The 27,251-nt window shown below is 45.7% G+C and overlaps 1 protein-coding gene across 1 annotated transcript; it reads left to right on the top strand.

The window, feature by feature from the left end:
• The first annotated feature begins 902 nt into the window (after positions 1-902).
• LOC133134810 (protein Wnt-7b-like) lies at positions 903-21,185 on the top strand. Its single transcript, XM_061251242.1, has 4 exons — positions 903-985; positions 7,497-7,723; positions 16,628-16,899; positions 20,706-21,185. The coding sequence occupies exons 1-4, from the start codon at positions 903-905 to the stop codon at positions 21,183-21,185; spliced, it is 1,062 nt and encodes a 353-aa protein (XP_061107226.1).
• The last annotated feature ends 6,066 nt before the right edge of the window (positions 21,186-27,251 follow it).

Raw genomic sequence — 27,251 nt, 5'->3', positions numbered from 1 at the left:
GTGAGAAGCATTGGTCTTGGCCTTTGTGAAGATATGGGGGAGCCCTGGTCATAGTTTCAGTCGAGGCTGGTCACAGTCGAGGCTGGTCACAGTCTAGGTCCTCATGACCCTTCACATCCACACAGCGCAGGAGGTGAGCCGATGTTTCTCTTGTAGCTATTCCCAGGTCTTCGTCTCAGGGCTAGGCCGTTGTAAGGACATCTGGCCCACCTAATCTTCTTTTCATTCAAAGAAAATAAACTTTGCGACACGGTGAGCCAGGAAGTGTGGGCAGACACTACAGTCCTGAGGGAGATTTGAGGATTTGGAAGTCTGACATTCTAAATTAAGTGTCAAAATATGCAGGCCTAAAAAAAAAAGTGCATTTTGTATATTCTTTGAAATAGTTGTGTGTGTCACATTCCCATTTCCGCTGGAATTCATATTGTGTGATAATGCCTCAGTATTGGGTTATTATGGAATGAAATGTTTAGAAATGGTTGCGGGAAGCCAGATGAGTGTGGCCCGATTGAGCCGTCGCGTTCCATAAGTGGGCGGATTGCAACGTTTCCCTGCCCAATGGCAGACCAGACTCGCAGGACAGAAGAGAAAGGCGCATTTCTGCCATCCAAAACCCCTTAAACCATCCACTCTGTGACAGCCCTGTCCGCCGGAGAGATGACAGCCTTAGACCGGGAGCCCGCAGCCCGCCCCCGGCCCCGGGCGCTCGCAGCGGGGCAGGACGCACGCTGAGGCGAGCGCCGCAGGACTGATCGCGCTGAACACGCACAAAGGCGGCGCCCTGCCTCACTGCAAGGACATAAAAAGTGCAACAGCAAAAAGGATTTTAATTTTTAATTTCTTTCTGCAACTTTCTTTTTTTGGACTCGGTCAAAGGAAGCGGCTATCTGTTCAATGTCACCATGATCATCTTCTCGTCCCGCAGCGTGCTGCTCTCCGTGTACTACCCGCAGATATTCCTCATCCTCACTAGCGGCAGCTACCTGTAAGTTGACCTCATTAAGATCTTCATTTTAATTGCTTCTGAGTGTTTGTTTTTCATTTGTAACTGCAATAGGTACGGGACTAGAATTCAGTAGGCTACATGGCGTTTATCGCTCTTTATTTAATTCTTTATTTGCATAGCGCATGTTGGACTGTGTAACTGATCAAACATCAAGAAGTTTCATGTCTGGATTTTTTTTTTCTTTTTTGTTTTTTGGAAATGATCAGTGATTGTGTGTAGGCTAGATAATGAATCATGAATTATATCATATTGATTGAAGAAGTTATTTATATGACTTAGTTGATTGAAATAAGTATTTATTTGAGTTTAATTAGGGCGACTGTGGGCTATTTCTCAGTCGGAGTTCGGTACAGAGGCAGGTCGAACTTGGAAACTCACGCCTTAATTTTTGTACAGCAGAAATGCATGTACGCATACACCCCATTAACATATTCGTGTCTTTGAGGTTATTTTCTCTGACCCAGAAATGGTTTTGCTCTTTTTTTAACCCATGAGTTAAAAAAATTGCTGTTGTGATTAAACGCCACGATAAATGCATTCCACAACAATATTTTAAGCGTTATGGGCACATGTGTATAGCCTATTTAAGAACATAATATAGGCTAATAAATAATTGTAGACTGGGAAATAATTATAAAGCATTTTAGATATGTCTGGATCATTTTCAATAGGTTTGTTGAAATAGTTTTGTTTGAAAAACACATACATGTGATACAGTGATTTTCCGAAATTATCTAAAACTTAGATGATTATAAAATATGACTGTATAAAACTCCGAAATGACTGCACAGTGTAAAATCAACTCTGACAGAGTAGGCTACTTTTAACTAAGAATATAAAATCTATAAAAACCTGCTCGTAGTGACATAACACATGAAGATGTTCAGAAAAGAACGGGCGAAATGAAAAGAAATTATGTTTTTAAAGGGAGGATGATGTGCACATGCCTACCTCTTCCGGAGATTATCCTTTAAAGGCCACCTGTGGTCACCACGCGGTAATAAAACATGAGCGCGAGCTTGCTGCCTTTGATTGACAGTAGTTCTCGCGATTGCGTCGTTACAGAATTTAGGTCCGGATCTGGTCGCTGCAAAAAGTTTATTTTCGCCTTTATAATAATTACTGAGCATACCTTTAATCTTTCTGCTTAAATCCAGACACCATGCTAAAATAGATGTGGTTTATGGGTAAGAGTTTTGTTTTAAAAAGTGGGCATGATTATGTTTAGTTTTGGTAGAAACGACAGCGTTGTTTGTTTTTATAATTTAAACCATGCTTTATTCGGATTATGGTACATTTGATCCGTTTTTAGGGAATGGGGCTGTTTCAAATGTGCATGAAATATAAAAGAGCCAGGATGTGGCTCCCCACACTCTGGCTCTCCAGCTCCGTGTCCGGGGTTCTCTGTGTTTTCTCACACTGAATTATGGGGAACATGCGCGGTGGGCCGCGGAGGACGCCGTCAGTGCGAGGCGTTGCTGAATAACTGTTAGACTTATCTGCAGAATGTGACGGTTAATCAGCGCTGCCATCGCCCTCACCTTTAGCCAAAGCCTGTCAGCAATGCGATTAAAATGAGCTTGCAAAAGCTCCCCGCGAAGCTTCAAAGAGTCACATTCATACAAATATTTAAATTAAACTGTTAAACCAACTATGACGGAGTACATTTGGTCCCTCTTGGATGCATTAGCCTATATGAACACGGAGCGGTATACTGTAATAGACAGCGGACTAGACACATGAATCAGTTTCAATTATTTCATTGTAAGGAGCAGATAGCATTTAAAAAAATATATTAGGCTATGTTTATGCTATACACGCCTGGGGAAATGACCAATGCTCAGCATTTTAGTAATTAAATATTAACACAATATAATGACAGTGCAGTGAATATGAATACATGTTGTGTTTCCAGTTGCAAACACTGAGCATTGAAGTGTTGATGTTCAGGACGCTTGCTCTATAGGCCTATGGTATGTGTGTGTTTGTGTGACTAAAGAAAAGCTCTTTTGCTCTCCGGATGCTGCCAGTTGGCAGAGTTGGGAGCGCTGATTTGACATATTTAATGTGAAGGGCTGTTTGACACAGAGGCAGGTTTAGTTTGGTCAGCGTGGTGATCTGTGGCTTCAGCTCAGTGGATGTATTCGTGCAGAGGCACACATGGCAGTCAGCCTCACACTCAGCTCTGGCACACAGATCCACCCAATCGAACATGGGATACGGCCCCACACCGCAGAGCACTCTGGGGGAGTCATTCTGCCTGTGATGGAGAGCATGCGGTCCCTGCTGGACTAGGTCAATATAAACTGCTCAGAGAACACTGCAGAACACACGCAGGCGCCCGTCTGAGGAACACTGCAGAACACAGAGAGGGGCCATGGGAGTGTGTGTGTGAGTGAGTGAGTGTGTGAGCGAGTGTGTGTGTGTGAGTGTGTGTGTGAGCGAGTGAGTGAGTGAGTGTGAGTGAGTGTGTGGGCGAGTGAGTGTGTGTGTGTGTGTGTGTGAGTGAGTGAGTGTGTGAGCGAGTGTGTGTGTGTGAGTGTGTGTGTGAGTGAGTGAGTGTGTGAGCGAGTGTGTGTGTGTGAGTGTGTGTGTGAGTGAGTGTGTGAGCGAGCGAGTGAGTGTGTGTGTGTGTGTGTGTGAGTGAGTGAGTGTGTGAGCGAGTGTGTGTGTGTGAGTGAGTGTGTGAGCGAGTGAGTGTGTGTGAGTGTGTGTGTGAGTGAGTGAGTGTGTGAGCGAGTGAGTGTGTGTGAGTGTGTGAGAAAGTGAGTGTGAGTGAGTGAGTGTGTGTGTGTGTGTGAGTGTGTGTGTGTGAGCGAGTGTGTGTGTGTGAGTGTGTGTGTGTGTGAGTGAGTGTGTGAGCGTGTGTGTGTGTGAGTGAGTGAGTGAGTGTGTGTGTGAGTGAGTGTGTGTGTGTGTGTGAGTGTGTGTGTGTGTGTGTGTGTGTGTGTGTGTGTGTGTGTGTGTGTGAGTGTGTGTGTGTGTGTGTGTGTGTGTGTGTGTGAGTGTGTGTGTGTGTGTGTGAGTGTGTGAGCGGTCTTTGCATAATTGCTGGATTATTAACAATGCTAAGAACCCAGTGCACACTTACAGAAAGAGTTTGCTGTTAATTTTGAATTATAAATTGTTATTTTTGTCAGTACAAGCCTTTTTCATGCTAAATATTGAATTACACTATTAAGTTTTATAAAAGCTCTACAATTTAAAATACAAAGCCCAAACTACTTGGCCATTTATTTTATTAATCTGTATATAATTGTGTGAATAACACTACACTTTTACATTTTTACATTACACTTGATTATGAACTGAATATATCCAGGCCTATTTGGTTCTGTGCACTATATGGAATGTTTTCATTGGTCAGTAGAAAACCATGGATATTAGATCTGTTTTTCAAAGAATGAAATGACCATTCTAATTTTCATTAGGAAAAATCCTATACAATGTATTTATTGAATTTTATTATTAACTCAAAATTATCTCCTTATAATAATGGTACCATATAATAATATAATAATGGTACCATATAATAATATAATAATGGTACCATATAATAATATAATAATGGTACCATATAATAATATAATAATGGTACCATATAATAATATAATAATGGTACCATATAATAAGTGCTTTATAATCAAGCGTCTGGGGCTGGATGGGCCGAGCACTGAATCAGAATATCTTTAATATACCTTTTCATTTAAATACGATTCGCAGGCCAGACTGGGGAAAGGGTCCAGGCTGTGGTCTCTGTGACCCATGGGGTGACCTATAATCCAGCCAGAAACCAGATTTTCAGATCCAACAAACCAGGTGATCGGGAGTTATCTGTGCATCTTGCTGCTTGCGGGAAGCCAGATGAGTGTGGCCCTATTGTGACTGTATATACATCTGCAGAGCTCCAGGAGCAGAGATGCAGGGATTTAACTCCAGTCCTGGAGGGCCACAGTGTCTGCAGGTTTAACTCCAGTCCTGGAGGGCCGCAGTGTCTGCAGGTTTAACTCCAGTCCTGGAGGGCTGCGGTGTCTGCAGGTTTAACTCCAGTCCTGGAGGGCCACAGTGTCTGCAGGTTTAACTCCAGTCCTGGAGGGCTGCAGTGTCTGCAGGTTTAACTCCAGTCCTGGAGGGCCGCAGTGTCTGCAGGTTTAACTCCAGTCCTGGAGGGCCGCAGTGTCTGCAGGTTTAACTCTGCATAACCCTCTGCTCTGAGTAATAATCCTCATGGGAAGGTCAGTGACTAAAGCACAGCTGTAGGCCTGATGCAAGGCAAGATGCGCTCAGTTTTTGCTGAATGTGTACATGTGCCATGCACACACGCGTGAAATTATGAGAAAAACATGTTGTGTTTGACTCCTTGGAAGTGAACTGAAGCATGAGGAATGGAGAAGAAGATGATTGTTTGTGGCACTGCACTTGATTTGTGCCTGGAAATAATTCTGACTGCATCACAAACCGTTCGTGTCCGACCGCATCACAAACCGTTCGTGTCCGACCGCATCACAAACCGTTCGTGTCTGACCGCATCACAAACCGTTCGTGTCCGACCGCATCACAAACCGTTCGTGTCCGACCGCATCACAAACCGTTCGTGTCCGACCGCATCACAAACCGTTCGTGTCTGACCGCATCACAAACCGTTCGTGTCCGACCGCATCACAAACCGTTCGTGTCTGACCGCATCACAAACCGTTCGTGTCTGACCACACTGCTGCTCGCCAAACCCAACCAGAACGGCTCCATCTGAAAGAATTATTATTATTTTTTTTTTACTCATTTTTCAGAATCGGTTTTAAACACACTTCTTTGGAACCATTCCGGGAGGCATTCGACTCGCAAACAATAGTGAATCTAGAATAAGACTTTCTATGTTTCTACATTGACTGGTTGACCAAGTAAACTGTGGATTGATTGATGAATCAGTTGACTTATGGATTAATTTACTGGAGTGACCGAGTGTGCCATTCATGGCGACGTTGGCTGAAGCCGTAAGAGCTGGGTCTGGTGGTCGGAGGGCTGTGTCGAACAGCCACCCTGGGTGTGTCGAAGTGTCGCTGAACAAGACACCTAAACCCCCAAATGCTCCTGACGAAGGCTCATTATAAATGTGCCATTTACCATTTTATGGATTTATTAGGTAATTGCTTTGATTATAGATTAATTTGGAAATTGCAACTTAAAGACAAGCTGAAATCAAGCTGACATCAAAATTAACTTTTTCCACAATTCTACAATTCTTCATAACCATACAAATGTCTTAAATTATACAGTATATTCCATAAAATTAATAAAATTTTAATTGTGATAATAATTGTGTATTTTCACACCAAGTTTTTTTTCATCCACTTCCTGGAAACCATTTTACTTGTAATATGATGTCATCATGGACCAGGGCACATAAATGAAAATTGGAACCAACAGTGTTGATTAGATATATCTGTCAATCATCCGTTCCCCTCCAATCAATATCCTCTAATGCTACGACACACATTCCTCCTCCTCCCCCTCACTCTTAACTGCTGCCAGCCATGGTGGTGTCTGCTCGATTCCGTTTGCTCCTTAAAATCAAGAAACCAGGTCAGGTGAGTAACCTGCTGCTTTAACAGACCAATTGATTGCCATGAAATCATAAAAACCAGCAGACCCTGTGGCTCTCCAGGACCGGGGCTGGGGGCCCCAGCAGACCCTGTGGCTCTCCAGGACCAGGGCTGGGGACCCCAGCAGACCCAGGGTTGGGGACTGAAGAGTATCTGTAGCTGTGACCCCCCACCGCACCCCCCCCGCCCCCCCGGCTCCCTCAGCCCTGACCCCCTCTCTCTGACCCCCTCTCTCTGACTCCCCCAGCCCTGACCCCCTCTCTCTGACCCCCTCTCTCTGACTCCCCCAGCCCTGACCCCCTCTCTCTCTGACCCCCTCTCTCTGACCCCCTCTCTCTGACTCCCCCAGCCCTGACCCCCTCTCTCTGACTCCCCCAGCCCTGACCCCCTCTCTCTGACTCCCCCAGCCCTGACCCCCTCTCTCTGACCCCCTCTCTCTGACTCCCCCAGCCCTGACCCCCTCTCTCTGACCCCCTCTCTCTGACTCCCCCAGCCCTGACCCCCTCTCTCTGACCCCCTCTCTCTGACTCCCCCAGCCCTGACCCCCTCTCTCTGACCCCCTCTCTCTGACTCCCCCAGCCCTGACCCCCTCTCTCTGGCCCCGTCTCTCTGACCCCCTCTCTCTCTGACCCCCTCTCTCTCTGACCCCCTCTCTCTGACTCCCCCAGCCCTGACCCCCTCTCTCTGACCCCCTCTCTCTGACTCCCCCAGCCCTGACCCCCTCTCTCTGGCCCCGTCTCTCTGACCCCCTCTCTCTCTGACCCCCTCTCTCTCTGACCCCCTCTCTCTGACTCCCCCAGCCCTGACCCCCTCTCTCTGGCCCCGTCTCTCTGACCCCCTCTCTCTCTGACTCCCTCTCTCTGACCCGGTGTCTCTGGCGCCCCCTGCAGGGCGTTGTCCTCAGTGGTGGCCCTGGGGACCAACATCATCTGCAACAAGATCCCCGGGCTGGCCCCCCGGCAGCGAGCCATCTGCCACAGCCGGCCGGACGCCATCATCGTGATCGGCGAGGGCGCCCAGCTGGGCGTCAACGAGTGCCAGTACCAGTTCCGCCACAGCCGCTGGAACTGTTCGGCCCTGGGGGAGCGGACCGTGTTCGGCCAGGAGCTCCGAGTCGGTCAGTCAGAACCCCCCGCTCATGGTGGCTCGCCTCGGGCTGCACATTCTCCTCTATTCCGACAATAATTACATTTACAATAATAATTCATAATAAGTGCTAGAGATTTTTGGAGGAGAAAAAACTACAGTTTGAGTTAGTGTTAGGGGTTAAGGGTATGTTCCACTGAAAACCCATCTTTGGTCTTCCAGATCATTTCAAAATTATTGGCTCAAAACACTCTCTGGATATGGAGTACCGGTTTGCCAAGTTTCATGATGATAGGATGACTATGCACTGAGAAAAATGGTTCTGAGAAAATCGACTCCAAAGACAGAAATGGTAAATAATTATACAAATTTCACCATACACATGGCGTAATCATTCAAAAGGTGGTATTATCCTGAAAGTTGAATTGCAGAGGGATGATATGCAGCAGAAAAAGGTAAATTTGACTGAAAATGAGATTTTATTTAGTGGAACAGAACCTTAAAGGTTAGTAGTTAGGGTCAGGATGAGGGGTCTCAAAGTGCTTTTCATGGGCACGATTATATCCTGCACTTGGTGTTGGTGCAGGCGTGGGTGTTGGTGTTGGTGTGGTGGTGTTTGTGTGGTGTTGGTGTTGGTGTGGTGTTGGTGTGGTGATGGTGTTGATGTTGGTGTGAAGTTGGTGTGGTTTTGGTGTTGGTGTTAGTGTGGTAATGGTGTTGGTGATGGTGTTGGTGTGGTGGTGTTGGTGTGGTGGTGTTGGTGTGGTGGTGGTGGTGGTGTTGGTGTGGTGATGGTGTTGTGTGGTGTTGGTGATGGTGTTGGTGTGGTGGTGGTGGTGGTGTTGGTGTGGTGATGGTGTTGTGTGGTGTTGGTGATGGTGTTGGTGTGGTGGTGTTGTTGGTGTGGTGTTGGTGGTGGTGTTGGTGTTGTGTCAGTGTTGGTGTTGTGTCAGTAGAGGTCGGTCAGTGAAAATTAGCGAGGGCCTGAGATCAGAGCACCCTGTGGCTGGCAACCAGAAGCACAGATCATTTATTCTGCCAAGTGTAATGTAATGATTGTAAAATGGCATGCCAATATACAACAGAAACACGTTCAGTATTAACTTATCTATTGGACTCACAGTTACTCTGTGAGAGTTCAATTAACACTGAACATTTTGCTGTGTTCCCTCAAAGGTTCTTTGGAAGTTTTTGTTGTTAATCCACATATTACATGTTGCAGATTACTATAGTTTTGTAATTCCTTACAATATAAAGGAGGTTTGCTCTTTAGATCCTAATTTACACCTCTTAATTCTCTGAAACACTAAATTTCTAAAGAAATGAAAACCTGTTGTGGGTTTGGATGAGAGTGTGAGCTTATCGATGCTTGTCTACTCTACTCTCAGCTATGAGCTTCCAGACTGGGAATTCTACAGAAAAATGGGATGTCATTAAACTCACTTTTGTCACAAATGTTCCTGTTACTCTCAGGAAAGGAAAACTTCCACAGACAGGCAGTTAGCCTCTCACACACTGACCCTGAGGCAACAGACAGGTAGTTAGCCTCTCAGACACTGACCCTGAGGCTACAGACAGGCAGTTAGCCTCTCACACACTGACCCTGAGGCTACAGACAGGCAGTTAGCCCCTCACACACTGACCCTGAGGCTACAGACAGGTAGTTAGCCTCTCAGACACTGACCCTGAGGCTACAGACAGGTAGTTAGCCTCTCAGACACTGACCCTGAGGCTACAGACAGGTAGTTAGCCTCTCACACACTGACCCTGAGGCTACAGACAGGCAGTTAGCCTCTCAGACACTGACCCTGAGGCTACAGACAGGCAGTTAGCCTCTCAGACACTGACCCTGAGGCTACAGACAGGCAGTTAGCCTCTCAGACACTGACCCTGAGGCTACAGACAGGCAGTTAGCCTCTCACACACTGACCCTGAGGCTACAGACAGGCAGTTAGCGTCTCAGACACTGACCCTGAGGCTACAGACAGGCAGTTAGCCTCTCAGACACTGACCCTGAGGCTACAGACAGGCAGTTAGCCTCTCAGACACTGACCCTGAGGCTACAGACAGGCAGTTAGCCTCTCACACACTGGCCCTGAGGCTACAGACAGGCAGTTAGCCTCTCAGACACTGACCCTGAGGCTACAGACAGGTAGTTAGCCTCTCACACACTGACCCTGAGGCTACAGACAGGCAGTTAGCCTCTCAGACACTGACCCTGAGGCTACAGACAGGTAGTTAGCCTCTCACACACTGGCCCTGAGGCTACAGACAGGCAGTTAGCCTCTCAGACCAGTAAGACGCCTGACATTAAGCCTCAAAGATCAGAGAAGCGCACTGCCTCTCTCTCTCACCCTTCCTCGATGTCTGCCTCTCTCCCTCCATCCCTCCATCTCTCCCTCTCTCTCTTTCCCTCCATCTCTCCCTGCATTTATTTCAGTTGAGTACCATTCAGCAGTCAGGTTATTGTGTGTTACAGAATCCTGATTTGAGGGACAGCGTTTGTTTCTGAAAATATCAGTAATTTGTGCCACTTTAATGTGAATATTGTGAAAATAAAAACATTTCCTAAAAGAACATTCCAGGGCATTGCAGGGCCCTTGATTGATGGGTGTCATGTGTGACAGACTGCAGGAGCAACAGATCAAAGCTTCTTTACCGTGGTTTCAAATATCGCTCAACATTTTTTCCATTGAGCAGAAAACTGCAGTTTTGCACTGAAGCTGGGCTGCACAAAGGGAGCCATGAAAGGGGGTGGGGGGGGGGGGCTGAGGGCTGGTGGGGGGGGACGGGGGGGTCGGGTGTCTTTTTGGCAGGTGTGTGTTTCAGACAGGTGTGCGACTGGTGCAGCTCAGTCATGTGTGAAAAACTGACGCAATGTGCCAAGTCATGAAGTGGATAACACTGCAGACTAATAATTGTACAACGCAGATCAAAGACGTGTAATTAGCTACTTAAATCTTGCAGCTGTTTTAGTTTGAGTATCATTTCAGACACAAAGGATAAGAATGCAGAACCCATACAGGTGCTTTAGGATCACTTCACACAGGTACGTACAGTACACCTGGAATTAAAATAAGCACTGAGGGAGAAGTAGTAAAAGAATACGTACAAACATACAGTAGACCTTTCTCGGCACAGTGGAGAATCTCAAAGTGCTTTTCATGGGCACGATTATATCCTGCACTTGGTGTTGGTGCAGGTGTGGGTGTTGGTGTTGGTGTGGTGGTGTTTGTGTGGTGTTGGTGTTGGTGTGGTGTGGTGTTGATGTTGGTGTGAAGTTGGTGTGGTTTTGGTGTTGGTGTTAGTGTGGTAATGGTGTTCGTGATGGTGTTGGTGTGGTGGTGGTGTTGGTGTGGTGATGGTGTTGTGTGGTGTTGGTGATGGTGATGGTGTTGTGTCAGTGTTGGTGTTGTGTCAGTAGAGGTCGGTCAGTGAAAATTAGCGAGGGCCTGAGATCAGAGCACCCTGTGGCTGGCCAGGAAACCAGAAGCACCGATCATTTATTCTGCCAAGTGTAATGTAATGATTGTAAAATGGCATGCCAATATACAACAATATCTTCAGTTACATGCACTGCACACTGAAGGCCGTAGTAATGGGCATTTCTCCGCCTGTCAATGAAATCCACAAAAAAAATTGGTATTGCATTTTAAATTCTGCAGTCAGAAAACTGTTTAGGTCTGGGGTGAATGTCTATTTCTGATCGCAGGGTCAGTGTGAATGTCTGTTTCTGATCGCAGGGTCAGTGTCAATGTCTGTTTCTGATCGCAGGGTCAGTGTGAATGTCTGTTTCTGATCGCAGGGTCAGTGTGAATGTCTGTTTCTGATCGCAGGGTCAGTGTGAATGTCTGTTTCTGATCGCAGGGTCAGTGTGAATGTCTGTTTCTGATCGCAGGGTCAGTGTGAATGTCTGTTTCTGATCGCAGGGTCAGTGTGAATGTCTGTTTCTGATCGCAGGGTCAGTGTGAATGTCTGTTTCTGATCGCAGGGTCAGTGTGAATGTCTGTTTCTGATCGCAGGGTCAGTGTGAATGTCTGTTTCTGATCGCAGGGTCAGTGTGAATGTCTGTTTTTGATCGCAGGGTCAGTGTGAATGTCTGTTTCTGATCGCAGGGTCAGGGTGAATGTCTATTTCTGATCGCAGGGTCAGTGTGAATGTCTGTTTCTGATCGCAGGGTCAGTGTGAATGTCTGTTTCTGATCGCAGGGTCAGTGTGAATGTCTGTTTCTGATCGCAGGGTCAGTGTGAATGTCTGTTTCTGATCGCAGGGTCAGTGTGAATGTCTGTTTCTGATCGCAGGGTCAGTGTGAATGTCTGTTTCTGATCGCAGGGTCAGTGTCAATGTCTGTTTCTGATCGCAGGGTCAGTGTGAATGTCTGTTTCTGATCGCAGGGTCAGTGTGAATGTCTGTTTCTGATCGCAGGGTCAGTGTGAATGTCTGTTTCTGATCGCAGGGTCAGTGTGAATGTCTGTTTCTGATCGCAGGGTCAGTGTGAATGTCTGTTTCTGATCGCAGGGTCAGTGTGAATGTCTGTTTCTGATCGCAGGGTCAGTGTGAATGTCTGTTTCTGATCGCAGGGTCAGGGTGAATGTCTATTTCTGATCGCAGGGTCAGTGTGAATGTCTGTTTCTGATCGCAGGGTCAGTGTGAATGTCTGTTTCTGATCGCAGGGTCAGTGTGAATGTCTGTTTCTGATCGCAGGGTCAGTGTGAATGTCTGTTTCTGATCGCAGGGTCAGTGTGAATGTCTGTTTCTGATCGCAGGGTCAGTGTGAATGTCTGTTTCTGATCGCAGGGTCAGTGTCAATGTCTGTTTCTGATCGCAGGGTCAGTGTGAATGTCTGTTTCTGATCGCAGGGTCAGTGTGAATGTCTGTTTCTGATCGCAGGGTCAGTGTGAATGTCTGTTTCTGATCGCAGGGTCAGTGTGAATGTCTGTTTCTGATCGCAGGGTCAGTGTGAATGTCTGTTTCTGATCGCAGGGTCAGTGTGAATGTCTGTTTCTGATCGCAGGGTCAGTGTGAATGTCTGTTTCTGATCGCAGGGTCAGTGTTTACACAGCCTGATGAGGACAGGCAGCCCCGTGCCCAGAACACAGTGTGAACAGCAACAGGGCTTATGTTTGCACGTTTAGTCAATTACATTCCAGCGTATCGGATGTCTGTGAGGCCAAGGAATTTGGCACGCTGTGGTTCTCTCTGTTTATTTCTCAGAGAAAACTGTACTCTGCATTTCCTACCCTCCATTCTAGCTGGTCTGTATCAGGAGCAGGGCCTGATGGGGGTCATTTTGGCTTTCCCATAGACACGCTGTGCCATATTATAATGAGTGCGTGAACACACCCAGTGAGCACTTTATTTGGTATTTATTAGACTAATTGGTCTTCTGCTGCTGTATCCTATCCACTTAGAGGTTTGATGCGTTGTGTGTTCAGAGATGCCCTTCTGCATACCACTATTGTAATGTGTGGTTAATGTCACCTTCCTGTCAGCTCTGGCCAGTGTGGCCCTCTCACCTCTCATTAACAAGGCGTTTTTACCCGCAGAACTGCTGCTCACTGGATCTTTTGTGTTTTTCACACAATTTTCTGCAAACTCTAGAGACTGTTGCGTGTAAAAATCCCAGGAGATCAGCAGTTTCTGTGATACTCAAACCACCCTGTCTGGCACCAACAATCATTCCACGGCAAAAGTCACTTAGATTACATTTCTTCCCTATTCTCACATTTAGTCTAAATAACAACTGAAGTTGTTATTTAGAGGTTCAAAGAAAATCCAATTTGGCGGAAAATCCAATATGGCAGAAATTGGCGTCAATGGGCTTTGAACTCGATTGAAGGAATCCAACGGCATACGGCTCAAAACTTACCTGCATAAACCTTCCATCAATGTTCCATTCGCAGCACCTATGGTGAAAAGAATGGACAATGGTGCATTATTATAACCTCATTTCCACCCATTTTTTTATGTCACATTTGTCATCTAATTTTCACCTGCTTTTTAAAATTAAAAATAAAACCAAAACAATTCCTGGATTTTTTAAATAAAAAAACTCTGAGCATTATGAAAATTATGAGCCTTAACTATACTGTACAAGTCCTGCATGCTTTTCTGTATCTATTGAACCATGATAGCATCCCAACTTACTTACAGATGACAGAAACAGACTGATGACTAAGCAGGGGACAATACTCCCCGGAACAATGTGGGGTTAAGGGCCGTACAGGCTACACTGGGGCTTGAACCATCAACCTCCCAGGCCACAGTCATGTACCTTAGCCACTAGGCCACAGTTGTGTACCTTAGCCACTAGGCCACAGTCATGTACCTTAGCCACTAGGCCACAGTCATGTACCTTAGCCACTAGGCTACAGTCATGTACCTTAACCACTAGGCCACAGTCATGTACCTTAGCCACTAGGCCACAGTCATGTACCTTAGCCACTAGGCCACAGTCACGTACCTTAGCCACTAGGCTACAGTCACTTAACTTAGCCACTAGGCTACAGTCATGTACCTTAGCCACTAGGCTACAGTCATGTACCTTAGCCACTAGGCCACAGTCATGTACCTTAGCCACTAGGCTACAGTCATGTACCTTAGCCACTAGGCTACAGTCATGTACCTTAGCCACTAGGCCACAGTCATGTACCTTAGCCACTAGGCTACAGTCATGTACCTTAGCCACTAGGCTACAGTCATGTACCTTAACCACTAGGCCACAGTCATGTACCTTAGCCACTAGGCCACAGTCATGTACCTTAGCCACTAGGCTACAGTCACTTAACTTAGCCACTAGGCTACAGTCATGTACCTTAGCCACTAGGCCACAGTCATGTACCTTAGCCACTAGGCTACAGTCATGTACCTTAACCACTAGGCTACAGTCACTTAACTTAGCCACTAGGCTACAGTCATGTACCTTAGCCACTAGGCTACAGTCATGTACCTTAGCCACTAGGCCACAGTCATGTACCTTAGCCACTAGGCTACAGTCATGTACCTTAGCCACTAGGCTACAGTCATGTACCTTAGCCACTAGGCCACAGTCATGTACCTTAGCCACTAGGCTACAGTCATGTACCTTAGCCACTAGGCTACAGTCATGTACCTTAACCACTAGGCCACAGTCATGTACCTTAGCCACTAGGCCACAGTCATGTACCTTAGCCACTAGGCTACAGTCACTTAACTTAGCCACTAGGCTACAGTCATGTACCTTAGCCACTAGGCCACAGTCATGTACCTTAACCACTAGGCTACAGTCATTTAACTTAGCCACTAGGCTACAGTCATGTACCTTAGCCACTAGGCCACAGTCATGTACCTTAGCCACTAGGCCACAGTCATGTACCTTAGCCACTAGGCCACAGTCATGTACTTACCTGGCTGCACACATCCTTCACAGACGCTGAAATCCATCAGATTTCCATGCACACCTGCATCTTTCACAGAGCAGCAGGGATTCCTGGGGAATTCTGAAAAACAGGATCCCTGGAACTCCTGAAAGACATTCCATGGATATGCAGCAGAGTTATGTGCTGAGTGGCTGAAACATGTGGAACATGTATCTGAGGTTTTACATCTCTATTCTGGTCAGAATTCTGGCAAATGTTTTAATCCCCTAATTATAAATGTGGAGTCATTCTTTCAAAGCCAGATGAATGCATGAATAAGCTGGAATTATTTGAAAGGAAAATCTCGGAACTAAAAAGGAGTTTTGGACTTGGAATGGAAGCAGTGGCTCAAAGGGCTCACTGACCCATAGATGTTCATGGTGCTGCAAAACCTGAATGCGCAACAGAGAGAAAACCTCTGCTTTGGAAAATATGAATATAATCAAGTGCAAATCAAAAACCAAGTTCCACAAAACACAATCCTGCCACTGAAAAGTAAGGGCTTTCCACCCCCAAGTTATCCACCCATCTGTCTGTCTGCTGCTCAATTGCCCTGCTCTCTGTGTATACATGTGTTTGTGTCTGTGTATACATGTGTCTGTGTCTGTGTGTACATGTGTCTGTGTCTGTGTTTGTGTCTGTGTGTACATGTGTCTGTGTTTGTGTGTACATGTGTCTGTGTCTGTGTTTGTGTCTGTGTGTACATGTGTCTGTGTTTGTGTCTGTGTGTACATATATGTGCTTGTCTGTCTGTCACATGTATCTACACTCACTGAGCGCTTTATTAAGTATTTATTAGACTGCATTTTTCACTGATTTGGTCTTCTGTGGCTGTAGCCTCCGGACATGGCCAGCTCGTGAGGGGCTGAGAGGAGGTTCAGCACTTTGGACAGCACCTGCAGTAGCTCCAGCCAAAAGAGCGTCTTCAGACTCGGGCTAAAATAACGTTCCTCTGTGAGAGTATTGTGCTATTCACTGCCCAGGAACCACAGATTAATATAAGAAGAATATAATCATTTGATCTGAAAAGTCATAATATTTTGGTGGGAGCTCTTCTGTCCACCACTGTCAGTCCAGGCGGTCATTCTGTCCTACACCAGTCTTTTGTGTTTTCCTCACAGTAAAATGAAAGTTCCAGGTGTCCCAAGTACCACACCTCTAGAAGGTGGCATTCCAAGTTCTAATGACCTCTCTCTCTCTCTCTCTCTCTCCCTCCCCCCTCTCCCCCTCCCTCCCTCCCCCTCTCTCTCTCTCTCGCCCTCCCTCCCCCTCTCTCTCTCCCTCCCTCCCCCTCTCTCTCTCCCTCCCTCTCTCTCTCTCTCCCTCCCTCTCTCTCTCTCTCCCTCCCCCTCTCTCTCTCCCTCCCTCCCCCTCTCTCTCTCCCTCCCTCCCCCTCTCTCTCTCCCTCCCTCTCTCTCTCTCTCCCTCCCTCTCTCTCTCTCTCTCTCTCCCTCTCTCTCTCTCTCTCTCTCCCCCCCTCCCCCTCCCTCTCTCCCTCTCTCCCTCCCTCTCTCCCTCTCTCTCTCTCTCCCTCACAGGTAGCCGGGAGGCGGCGTTCACCTATGCCATCACGGCGGCGGGCGTGGCCCACGCAGTGACAGCGTGGTGCAGCCGGGGGGCGCTGAGTGGCTGTGGGTGTGAGCGGGAGCAGCAGGGCGTGTACACGCGGGAGGGCGGCTGGAGGTGGGGGGGCTGCTCCGCGGACCTCCAGTACGGCCTCCAGATCTCGCGAAGGTTCGTTGACGCCCGCGAGATCAAAAAAAACGCCCGGCGGCTGATGAACCTGCATAACAATGAGGCAGGACGAAAGGTAACCGCAACAGACTGAAAACTACGCCGACCAATGGGACTCTTATTCTTTATGCTAAAGTGCATCTATTTCGTTAAATAAAAACATTATTTGATTGTTTATTTACATAAGCAGTTCAAAATCAAGGTTCTTTGTTTGCCATACTTGTGTTTTGTTACTTGAGGTTTGTCTGATACTGAAGCCATTTCATCCAGCACCTGCGGAGGAAACGACAGGCGTTCAGTTTGATCAGAAGCGTTCAGTTTGATCAGAGGCGTTCAGTTTGGTCAGAAGCGTTCAGTTTGTTCAGAAGCGTTCAGTTTGATCAGAAGCGTTCAGTTTGGTCAGAAGCGTTCAGTTTGGTCAGAAGCGTTCAGTTTGTTCAGAAGCGTTCAGTTTGATCAGAAACATTCAGTTTGATCAGAAGCGCTCAGTTTGATCAGAAGCGTTCAGTTTGATCAATACCCGGAGCGCCATTAGCATAGTGTCCACACCAGCATCCCCATAACAGACTCTGACTTTTATTACATGGAAGGGAATACATTTCTGCCGATTGGTACTCACGTCTCCTGCAGAGTACAGAGTCTTCAGGATCGTTTTCCCACTGTCTTTTTCTCCTCATAAACGCCACCCAAAAACTCAGTGGATTTCATTTGAGACAAAACTTCAGCCTGTTCCATGTATTTTTGGGACTCTTTTCTCAAACTACACCCACAACGGCTCGCAAATCAAATCTTCTTCTCCATTTTAATATCCCTTCCTAACAAATCCCTAGGGATGTTTGTCGAGTGAGAGAATTACAGGCTAAAGACAATGTCCTTTTTTCACATGTACCGTATGCGATGTTTTGAGTGGATTAAACAATTACTCTGAGAAAGTTTTTCTAAGAAACCATGACTGGCATGCCTGCTGCCAGATAAAACAAGGGAGAAACCTTTTTTTTTGCTGACAGATTTATGAATTTAATGCAAGCGCTGAAATCATATTGTTCGTCCCGGTTCCCTGGACCTAGGAAAGGGCAGGAACACACCCTGTTACACTGGACCTGCCGACGTGTACTGCAGAACCTACACATGAGCCCGAACCACACACACAAGCCTGAACCACACACACACAGAACCTCACACACATAGAACCTCACACACACAGAACCTCACACACACAGAAACGCACACACATAGAACCTCACTCACACATAACGGCACACACGAGCCTGAACTGCACACACAGAACCTCACACACAACCGCACACACACAGAACCTCACACAGATAGAACCACACACACAGAACTGCACACACACAGAACCTCACACAGATAGAACCTCACTCACACAGAACCTCACACACACAGAACCTCACACCCAGAACCTCACACACATAGAACCCCACACACAAAACTACACACACACAGAACCACACACATATAGAAACTCATTCACACAGAACCGCACACACACAGAACCTCACACACAATGAACCTCACACACAACCTCACACACAGAACCTCACACACATAGAACCTCACACACAGAACCTCACTCACACAGAACACACATAGAACCACACACACAGAACTGCACACACACAGAAACTCACACAGATAGAACCTCACACACACAGAAACACACACATAGAAACTCACTCACACAGAACTGCACACACACAGAACCTCACTCACACAGAACCTCACACACATAGAACCTCACACACAGAACCTCACACACACAGAACCGCACACACCCAGAACCTCACACACAGAACCTCACACACATAGAACCTCACACACATAACCTCACACACACATAGAACCTCACTCACACAGAACCGCACACACAGAGAACCTCACTCACACAGAACCGCACACCCACAGAACATCACACACATAGAGCCTCACACACACAGAACCTCACACACACAACCGCACACACACAGAACCTCACACACAGAACCTCACTCACACAGAACCTCACACACATAGAACCACACACACAGAACTGCACACACACAGAAACTCACACAGATAGAACCTCACACACACAGAACCACACACATATAGAAACTCACTCACACAGAACCGCACACACACAGAACCTCACTCACACAGAACCTCACACACATAGAACCTCACACACACAGAACCGCACACACCCAGAACCTCACACACATAGAACCTCACACACACACATAGAACCTCACTCACACAGAACCGCACACACAGAGAACCTCACTCACACAGAACCGCACACACAGAACCTCACACACATAGAACCTCACACACACAGAACCTCACACACATAGAACCTCACACACACAGAACCGCGCACACATACATAGAACCTCACTCACACAGAACCGCACACACAGAGAACCTCACTCACACAGAACCGCACACACAGAACCTCACACACACAGAACCTCACACACATAGAACCTCACACACACAGAACCGCGCACACATAGAACCTCACACACAGAGAACCACACACACTCTACTGCAGCTCTGTCAGAGGCCCCAGGGTCTGCTCTTAGCTGGCTCCCAGGTGTCTCTTCTCCCCACAAACAGTCAGCTCAGTGGACTTACGATAGAACTCTCCACACTGTGTCTGTGGGGAAGACAATCTTCTGCACACATCTCTAAACAAAAAACGAATGTTGATTGAATCTAGGTTTATTCTTCTAAAGGAAGTCCTGCATGTGTGCCACACATCCACACATGATTACGTATCAGATCTGAACATTATGAGGGTGAGACAACCTAATTAATAATTTTCTAATAATAATTCTCTAATTTTAATAATATAAGAACCAAGTTGCCATGAAGTTCATTATGGTTCTTCTCTAATAACTATTATGCTTTCTGGATTTAAAAATGTCCCTCACAAGTATCAGCCAAGTTTTGGGTTTTTTAACACCTTTCCCCAAAATGCACAATGACCCGGATGTCAATGCTTCATAGTCCTGTGCAACAGGACTCTCCACATAACCGCACGGTCATACGAGATCTGCATTTATTTTTTCAGACATTAGAAGTGCTGTTTTGGAAGGTAAAGGGAATTAGAGAGTTGCATTTTTCCCTTATATTTGACATATATCTGGCATCAGCGTTCATGTCAGAATAGAAAATGGGGTTTTCTCATTTGAGTGTAATAGATAGTATTTCAGCCAATGAATTGGATGTTCAAGTTTGCCAACTGTTTCAAAGGTCAGACAACCCATTAAAATACACAAGTGGTTTTGAGCAGATTGCACTGTGCTTTCTAGCAGAGAGAGCAGACTTTGAGCAGGATCACAGCACACAGTACAGCAGATTCAGAATGTTATATCCCGCATTATAAAAGGTTTTAAATGTAAAAGCATTCAGTCCTTTGAGTCATACTTCCTTTTTAATTCTTATTTGTTTGCAGGGACCCTGAAAATCAGAAGACAGCTTGATTTTGGCTTTTTCTCTTCAGCGTTTTTCTATCAATGAATGTCAATATTGCAGCATTTACATTATGAAATATTTAGAGAATACAAGAGAAATACTGTGCCACATTTTTCCCAGAATGATTTCATGGCATTTGATCCTAAAGGTCTCTATTGCTGTGGGGCACTGAAAGCATCCCAACAACAGAAGTGAACTCAATTCTGTAATTCTGTAATTCTGTAATTCTGTATTCTTCAAGACTAAACTGTGTTCAGTGGCATCTTTTGGTTATTATTATTATTATTATTATTATTATTATTATTGCTCCTCCTGGTGTTGTTGTTATCGTGGTTATTATGAAATGAGGAATGGTATATTGTTAACGTGGCTGGGCTCTGACCCGCCCCTGCGCTCTGATAGGTCCTGGAGGAGCAGATGAAGCTGGAGTGTAAGTGTCATGGCGTGTCGGGCTCCTGCACCACGCGGACGTGCTGGACCACGCTGCCGCAGTTCCGCGAGGTGGGCTGGGCGCTGCGGGGGCGGTACGAGCGGGCGGTGCAGGTGGAGGCGGTGCGGGCCGGGTGGCTGAGGCAGCCCACCTTCCTGCGCGTGAAGAAGGCCCAGAGCTACCGCAAGCCAGCCGACACCGACCTGGTGTACATCGAGCGCTCACCGAGCTACTGCGAGCAGGACGGGGTCACGGGCAGCCTGGGCACGCAGGGCCGCGTCTGCAACCGCACCTCCCCCCACCCCGACGGCTGCCAGCTCCTCTGCTGCGGCCGCGGCTACAACACACACCAGTACACACGCGTGTGGCAGTGCAACTGCAAGTTCCAGTGGTGCTGCTTCGTCCGCTGCAACTCCTGCAGCGAGAGGACTGAGGTGTTCACCTGCAAGTGACCGCAGACAGACAGAGGGACGGAGCGGGGACAGACGGAGCAGGGCACCCTGGGAGGGAGTTAGAGAACAGCTCACAGAATGATGGGAGTTAGAGAACAGCTCACAGAATGATGAGAGTTAGAGAACAGCTCACAGAATGATGGAGTTAAGAGAACAGCTCACAGAATGATGGGAGTTAGAGAACAGCTCACAGAATGATGGGAGTTAGAGAACAGCTCACAGAATGATGGGAGTTAGAGAACAGCTCACAGAATGATGGGAGTTAGAGAACAGCTCACAGAATGATGGGAGTTAGAGAACAGCTCACAGAATGATGGGAGTTAGAGAACAGCTCACAGAATGATGGGAGTTAGAGAACAGCTCACAGAATGATGGGAGTTAGAGAACAGCTCACAGAACGATGGGAGTTAGAGAACAGCTCACAGAACGATGGGAGTTAGAGAACAGCTCACAGAACGATGAGAGTTAGAGAGAACAGCTCACAGAACAATGAGAATTGGAGAGAACAGCTTAGAACGATGAGAGTTAGAGAGAACAGCTCACAGAAGGATGAGAGTTAGAGAGAACAGCTCACAGAACAATTAGAGTTAGAGAGAACAGTTCACAGAAGGATGAGTTGGAGAGAGAAGAGCTCACAGAACAATGAGAGTTAGAGAGAGCAGTTCACAGAAGGATGAGTTAGAGAGAGAACAGCTCACAGAACGATGAGAGTTAGAGAGAGAACAGTTCACAGAAGGATGAGAGTTAGAGAGAACAGCTCACAGAACGATGAGAGTTGGAGAGAACAGCTCAGAACGATGAGAGTTAGAGAGAGAACAGCTCACAGAACGATGAGAGTTAGAGAGAGAACAGTTCACAGAAGGATGAGAGTTAGAGAGTAAACAGCTCACAGAATGATAAGAGGTAGAGAGAACAGCTCACAGAAGGATGAGAGTTGGAGAGACCAGCTCACAGAATGATGAGTTAGAGAGCGAACAGCTCACAGAAGGATGAGTTAGAGAGAACAGCTCACAGACCGATGAGAGTTAGAGAGAGAACAGTTCACAGAAGGATGCGAGTTAGAGAGTGAACAGCTCACAGAATGATGAGAGTTAGAGAGTGAACAGCTCACAGAATGATGAGAGTTAGAGAGAACAGCTCACAGAAGGATGAGAGTTGGAGAGAACAGCTCACAGAACGATGAGAGTCAGAGAGAACAGCTCACAGAAGGATGAGAGTTAGAGAGTGAACAGCTCACAGGAGGATGAGAGTTAGAGAGAACAGCTCACAGAATGATGGGAGTTAGAGAACAGCTCACAGAATGATGGAGTTAGAGAACAGCTCACAGAATGATGGGAGTTAGAGAACAGCTCACAGAAGGATGAGAGTTAGAGAGAGAACAGCTCACAGAATGGAGCTCAAGATGTCAGCGTATGTTGGAGGTTGCAGTGCATGCTGGGACTAAGGGAGATGGGAAATTAATGTTTTTGTAAACGGTTAAAGAGTGGATTTTAAGAATGGGAATAACGCAATCGACTTGGACAGATGTACGAATGTTCAAGGGGCAATGCTGCGATATTTGTGAAAATAATGGAGAAAGGAAGAGGAATTTTGAGAGAACGGAATTACGGCCATCCAATCTTCTTGGCATTTTTTGCACATCAGAATCTATTTGCTTTTATAAAAAAATAAAAAACAGAAAGTAGTGAAATGTCAATAGATATTATCTATTAAAATATTAGATCACACATCTTTTTCTGCAAAATAAAAGATGTGTTGTTATGCACTGATGCATCCCAAGCTGACTGGAATTTGGGACATTTATGAGAGTTAAATTTTGCCTCCAGATGGGAACTGTGCAATGCACTGTGGGATTTGTCGTTCTTTAGCTTCATCGAACATGTGTAAAGGAAACAGATGGACTATGACTCCCAGGATGCCGTAGGGCACAATGAGTAGAATACAGTGAAAGTATTCTGCAGAAAGACTACGCAGGAGAAAATGATTCCTGGTTTTCAAATGGAACTCTAGAGTTTTCTTGGGGGAAACTGAAGTGAGACAAAAATATATTTTTTGAACAGTATCAAAAGCAGCGGTACAGCGCTAAATTTGCTTTGCAGTGTTTGGGTACTTCTGAGAATTGGAGTCTCTCTTGCCACGTTCTCAAACTACAAACTGGAATAAAAAACATGCCGGAGTGTCTTTGTTGTCCAGTCACACTGGAGCTGTCTGTTTGAACACTGAAAATAAATTATTTATATTATAATATCTTTAAAGCAAAGCACTAACGGGTAGAAATGTCTTATTTTGTAAAAGTGTAAAACGAAATGTGTAACTCTTGAGTGAAGATGTATATATTTTAGAATATCTCCATCTTCCTCATCTTCCTCCCCCTCTCAGTGGTTTCATTGCTACTAGAATGTTGAAAATATATCTTTTAAAACTATAGTTTACATTTTACAAGCAAGCAGGCATGTAGCCTAGCTCATGTGTGGCTAATGTAGATTGCAGTCACATAATCACTATTAATTATTGTGGTTTATTTTAAATTCTCCTGTGGTCAGTTGCTAGGAAATTTCCTTTTTGCTACTTCTTTCTCCTCTCAGTCCAGTAAAGGTGCAATCAGTGACATCGCCGGCTTTGTGGTCACGTTTTGGACCGGACACTTTTTTTGTTGTTGCTGTGATTCAGCTGAAGAAGTTTATCATTGTTCTGAAATTCACTCAGACGATGAGAGCAAATTCTTCCTTTGATCCTGAAACACATTCCATCAACATTTGTGCTTCAGTTTTCAGTTGAAAATAAATGTCCACTATTTTAAATTGTATTTCACAAACACAGCGTGCCTGATGGCTGAACTCTCCACTGTGTTTCCAGCGCTCTCGTGTTCCACTGTCACTCAACGTGACTGACACATGCAGGTCGAATGCTGGCTGCAGCCTTCAGCACAGCCATTCCCAAATCCTGCCTGAATTTCATGATGGGAGAAAGACGTGGCTGTTGGGCTGCTGTGGTCACTGAGTGTGAAACCAGAGGTGCTATACACTGTCGAAACATGGAAACGGACCTGATGTGTGTCAGATGCCCACAACTTGTCTGTCTGCACGGGTAATGGAGATATGACATCCAACATGGCTGCTGCTAGCACAGGCCAAGCCCCACTACAGCCTGCTGTACATACTGCCCACTGTCTAGCTAAAGAGATTTGAAGAACATAATATTTTAATATGACTAATGCATTTTGTCAGAAATATAACTTTTCACATTTGCAAGGACTGCAATAGGAGTGAAAGAGTAAGACAAATAAACCAACCTATTAAATAAAATGTTTAATTATTTTTAATATGTAAATTAAAATATATAAAGTGTACAATGCATATGTTTTATATACACTGCATGTTACAATTTCGGCACTTTAGATTATTTATATACAGAGAAATATATTTCAATCATTATTATTTTTCTGTAATATTTCTAAATGTTTTTCTTTAACTGCACTGTTTTTATTAAAACAAATTTCTTGTCATTGTTGTTTTTGTCACTGTTTTACTGTCACAGAGTAGTGCGAGTGCACATGGTGTTAATGTCTCTGCCCAGGTGGTGTTAATGTCTCTGCCCAGGTGGTGTTAATGTCTCTGCCCAGGTGGTGTTAATGTCTCTGCCCAGGTGGTGTTAATGTCTCTGCCCAGGTGGTGTTAATGTCTCTGCCCAGGTGGTGTTAATGTCTCTGCCCAGGCGGTGTTAATGTCTCTGCCCAGGCGGTGTTAATGTCTCTGCCCAGGCGGTGTTAATGTCTCTGCCCAGGTGGTGTTAATGTCTCTGCCCAGGCGGTGTTAATGTCTCTGCCCAGGTGGTGTTAATGTCTCTGCCCAGGTATCCATGAGGGTTAAAGGTGTAGATCCGGGGGCTGGGCAATAGTTCATTTATACCCTTCAACGCTTGATTTTAGTAATAAAGATTATTTGGTAATGACTACGCCAGGAATTGCTTTTGTCAGTACTTCGGAGTTGCGGAGCACTGTAAAATTTACTGGAACACATTGTTTGTTGTTTCTAAACGCTTTTCCTAAAATGCCAATTTGTAACTGCTGTTAAACAGAGAAATTAAAATATTGGTTTGTCATAGTTAATCTAATAGAGGAGACAGAATATTGTATTCAAAGCCAAACAAGGATATTTGGGGGGGAAATGCTGATCTTGCAAACCGCCAGCCTTAATTACAAAGCAGAGAAAAATGACAGTAAAAATATCACTGACTATTAAATCAGCCATACAGTAATAAAAAGTAATAAAATCACAATTCAACAAACCATACAAGGGATTACTGACATGCTTGACAAAAAGCCTTTTTTTTTTCTAGAGTCGAAAAGGTTGAGTCTCAAACAAAGTAGGAGGAGGGGGGTTCACAAAGGTTTATAATTATTCCAAATGTTAGACAAAGAAATTAAAATCAATCCCTCCTGTAAGTGAATGAACCAAGCAGGTTTGGAATAGAGCGTTTGGGTGGGTTTTGGAGTGTTGGGATTGTTTTGGAGCATTTAGGCGTGTTAGGAGTGTTAGGGGTTGTTTGGGAGCGTTTGAGAGTGTTTGGGGTTGTTTGGGAGCGTTTGGGTTGTTTGGGAGCATTTGGGAGCGTTTAGGAGTGTTTGGGGTTGTTTGGGAGCATTCGGGATGGTTTGGGTGCATTTCAGAGCGTTTAGGAGTGTTTGGGATGGTTTGGGAGCATTTGAGAGCATTTAGGAGCGTTTGGGGTTGTTTGGGAGTGTTTGGGATTGTTTGGGAGTGTTTGGGAGCGTTTGGGATTGTTTGGGAGCGTTTGGGGTTGTTTGGGAGTGTTTGGGATTTTATGGGAGCGTTTGGGATGGTTTGGGATTTTATGGGAGCGTTTGGAAGCTGTGCTGTAGCCGGTGTAGGGCATTTTACGTAAGTGTGCCTCTCTACAGACCCCCAAAAGGAAACAGACTGTGCTGACCATGTTGACACAGGGTCAGCAAGGTTTGATGAAAAGACAGTGCTCGTCAATAAAGGACTATTGCTCCCATCATTCTGCTGCCTCTGCGCAATTCTGCAACCTCAGTGGAATGCTCCCAGAACTGATGAGCTGAAATAGCACTGTATAAACCATGGGTTTTCCACATACAGTGTTTGGTGTCTTTAGATAGCTAATGATGTGGGAAATAGTTTGGTGTCATTGGTGGTGTAGTACACTGGTTGCTGAATAAAGATCTTGTAGGAATAAACCACAGGTAATGCAAGTTACCTGTGAGTCAGCATCCAGCTGTAATACAAAGGTTAACCAGGTTTGTTGGACATACAGAGATGACATCAGCAGGACCATTATTGTTACCTCCGTCTTTATTAGATGATTTGTTGTTTTTCCTGAAAACCCTGGGTATATAGAGGGAAATGTGGAATGGGTCGAGGAGACTCGCTAATATGATCTCCTGCGCACTATTTGCATATAGCCATTCATATTACAACTTGTAATTCTTGTAACACATTGTCATTCTATTTCTGCAATGCACATTGTTTAATAAATTGTATTAATTTGAACCTGCATCCTCTTGGCTCGCACCACTGCACACATAGCAGTTAACAGTCCTAACACACATAGACAACCTAGGATACCTGCACCCCGTAGTCACTCGCCTATACACCAGTACCGTCACAGGATACATACTAAGTTAATCGTTGTAGGCTATACATGCCACAGGTACGTCCGCGTCTATACAAATAGATAGCGATCTTATAGAGCCACACTATTGGCGGACATTTGCAGTTCCTTTTGTCTTACTGTTAGACCAGAGGAGCAGTTGAACTTATCTTTTGGAGTCAGATAAACGAGAACAAAATTAAATTAACCCAGTAGCATTGGTCACACTACATGCGTTTCCTTCACTTCTCGGATACTTCCGCCTTTTGGTGTACTTGGGGGGTTTCTTACACCGGGGAAGAGAGGCACTGCTCTGTGTCGTTTGTGGGTTTATTTCCTGTTCCTGCTTCCTGTGGCTGAAAGTCATAGCGCTGAAGTAAGCCATGTCAGCCGGAACCCTGTGAGCTCACGCTGCTTTACCCGGGGATTGAGGAA

This window comes from Conger conger, chromosome 8 (assembly GCF_963514075.1).
Source record: "Conger conger chromosome 8, fConCon1.1, whole genome shotgun sequence".
NCBI lineage: Eukaryota > Metazoa > Chordata > Actinopteri > Anguilliformes > Congridae > Conger > Conger conger.
The sequence above is the reverse complement of the archived record's forward strand: the minus strand, read 5'-3'. Positions and strand labels throughout refer to the sequence as shown.

Coding starts and splice junctions, on each gene's coding strand:
- LOC133134810 (XM_061251242.1), top strand. CDS start 903: ATGATCATCTTCTCGTCCCGCAGCGTGCTGCTCTCCGTGTACTACCCG. Junction 7,724..16,627: donor CGGCCAGGAGCTCCGAGTCG/GTCAGTCAGAAC, acceptor TCTCCCTCACAG/GTAGCCGGGAGGCGGCGTTC. Junction 16,900..20,705: donor ACAATGAGGCAGGACGAAAG/GTAACCGCAACA, acceptor GCGCTCTGATAG/GTCCTGGAGGAGCAGATGAA.